The sequence below is a fragment of the Nerophis ophidion genome, linkage group LG06, assembly GCF_033978795.1.
Source record: "Nerophis ophidion isolate RoL-2023_Sa linkage group LG06, RoL_Noph_v1.0, whole genome shotgun sequence".
Classification (NCBI taxonomy): domain Eukaryota; kingdom Metazoa; phylum Chordata; class Actinopteri; order Syngnathiformes; family Syngnathidae; genus Nerophis; species Nerophis ophidion.
Genome location: NC_084616.1, coordinates 32,279,669 through 32,282,168, shown reverse-complemented (window position 1 = coordinate 32,282,168; position 2,500 = coordinate 32,279,669). Strand labels below are relative to the sequence as shown.

The following is a 2,500-nucleotide window of genomic DNA, read 5'->3' as shown; positions in this document are numbered from 1 at the left end:
TTTTATTTTAGGCTTTTTATTAAACATATTAAAGTCTTTTTAAGTTTTTCTGTTTTACATATTTAATTTGTGGTTGTTGTGTTATTTTCTCATTTATATGATTATTTGTACAATTATTATCTCAGTGTTGTGTTTTTATTAATTTATTAATATACTATTTATATCTTAATATTACATATATTTTATATGTTTTACACTATTTTTAGATGGTGATAATTAGGGTTATTCTCTAGTGTGGACGCCTAAAGGGTTGCGTTTTTCCTCATACCTCAGTGCCATGTTTGTTTTGTTTTTGTTATGGTCAATAGTGACGCGTGTACGTCCGGGTCTGTGTGTGTGTGTGTGTGTGTGTGCGCGTGTGTGTTTTTCTTATATATTTTTACAGTCTAGCACTTTGTGTTGCCACTTGCCTGAGCATTAAAGATACTATATAAATAAAGTTTGGTTAGACTTTAATACCACACATTGTTAAATGAATCACTTGCAGGTTTTTTTTTCTTGGAAATTGAGTCTTCTGCACTAGAGGCTACAGCATATATTGTTTATTTATTTAAATCAGTTTTAAATGTAATTTCAGTAAAACTGTGAAGGTTTGTGACGGACCCATCTCTTGTATGTGAGTAAAGTAGAGTTTAAATCATAATTGCTTACGATTTAAATTCACACCTAACATTTAGATTGTTTATGTCATCTATGTTGTAGTTCAACAAAAATACATAATTACGAATGGATATAAAAAAGCACTTACCCTATGTGACAGAAATTGTTGTTTCGTTTTTTTGAGTTAGAGTAATCAAACTTTGTTACACATATACGCTCCTAGACTTTCACTGCATGTGTTATGGTCCTTTGGTAACCATGGTAACACATTTGCAGTCGAGATCTATTTTGTATGTTTTATTTGTGAACAGTCATATTTATGGTGTTGTGTGAACATTAAAAACGATTAAAATTAAAGAAGAGGGTTATATTTTAACAAGTGGTAGAAAATAGATGGATCATTGCCACTCTCCCATGATCGCCGCCACGATTGATCTCGCGAGAAACTACGTAGTTACGTGTCTGGCGCTCAAAGCTCTTCCTGGTGGATTGTAAAATGGCGCATTGTTGTCACCATTGCATCGCAACCGAGTAGTTACGTTTATGGAGCAATTGCAATGATTAGACGCAAGATGCACGCAGCGATGTGATGGTCGAATGATCCGGCATAACACTGAGCTGAGAGGTTTATTCGTGTATGCGCTCGCTTCTGTTCGAATAGCTGGTTCCGTGCGTCAATCGGTCGTTAGCATTAGCTCGCGGCTAGCGGCAGTTTTTGTTTTTTTACGTTAGCGGCATAACTTTGATACTTTCACAATGGGATACCTAAAACTCATAGAGATCGAAAACTTCAAGTCGTATAAAGGACGGCAGATTATTGGACCTTTTCATAAATTTACGGCTATCATTGGACCCAATGGATCTGGTATGTTATGATTGGTTTTAGCTAACATGCTGGCTCGTGACTTCTCCATCTCTTGAGATTCTGGCCAAACTACGATCAAAATATGCAACTATTGTTTGTACTGTACATTATATAAACATCCAAGTCACATCTATTAGATCAGTGGTTTTCAACCTTTTTTCAGTGATGTCAACATTTATTTAATTCAAGTACCCCCTAATCAGAGCAAATTATATTTGGTTGAAAAAAGAGATAAAGAAGTAAAATACAGCACTAAGTCATCAGTTTCTGATTCATTAAATTGTATAACAGTGCAAATATTGCTCATTTGTAGTGGTCTTTCTTGAACTATTTGGAAAATAAGATATAAAAATAACTAAAAACTTGTTGAAAAACAATCAAGTGATTCAATTATATACAAAGATTTCTACGCATAGAAGTAATTATCAACTTAAAATGCCCTCTTTGGGGATTGTAATAGCGATCCATATGGATTCATGAACTTAATTCTAAACATTTCTTCACATGAAAAGAAATCTTTTACATCAATATTTATGGAACATGTCCACAAAACAATCTAGCTATCAACACTGAATATTGCATTGTTGCATTTCTTTTCACAGTTTATGAACTTACATTCATATTTTGTTCAAGTGTTATTCAATAAATATATTTATAAAGGATTTTTGAATTGTTGCTATTTTTGGAATATTTAAAAAATCTCACGTACCCCTCGGCATACCTTCAAATACCCCCAGGGGTACGCGTACCCCCTTTTGAGAACCACTGTATTAGATGTTTGCCAGCATGTTTATTCGTTGATCTCTTCATTAGGTACGCCTCTACATGTATTGTTAATGTAATTTTTTTTATAATGTGCAAATTTAGAATTTACAAATTTGCACACTTGTGTCTTTCCATGACTTGCATGTGTGCTTTGACAAGTTAGTGTCTAGTTTAATACTATATAGTACTTTGAACTGTCATGCGTCCTTACCACCCAATCTCAATGTCACTGCAGGAAAATCCAACCTTATGGATGCCATCAGCTTTGTG

The 2,500-nt window shown here is 33.8% G+C and overlaps 1 protein-coding gene across 1 annotated transcript in view; it reads left to right on the top strand.

Moving 5' to 3' along the window:
• The first annotated feature begins 1,058 nt into the window (after window positions 1–1,058).
• The window catches only part of smc1a (structural maintenance of chromosomes 1A), a 24,254-nt gene continuing 22,812 nt past the window's right edge, over window positions 1,059–2,500 (top strand). The window contains exons 1-2 of the mRNA XM_061903405.1: window positions 1,059–1,465; window positions 2,466–2,500. The exon at window positions 2,466–2,500 is cut by the window's right edge and continues 154 nt beyond it. Coding sequence (XP_061759389.1) covers window positions 1,357–1,465; window positions 2,466–2,500 — 144 coding nt within the window. The 5' untranslated portion in view covers window positions 1,059–1,356. The remainder of the gene's footprint in view (window positions 1,466–2,465) is intronic.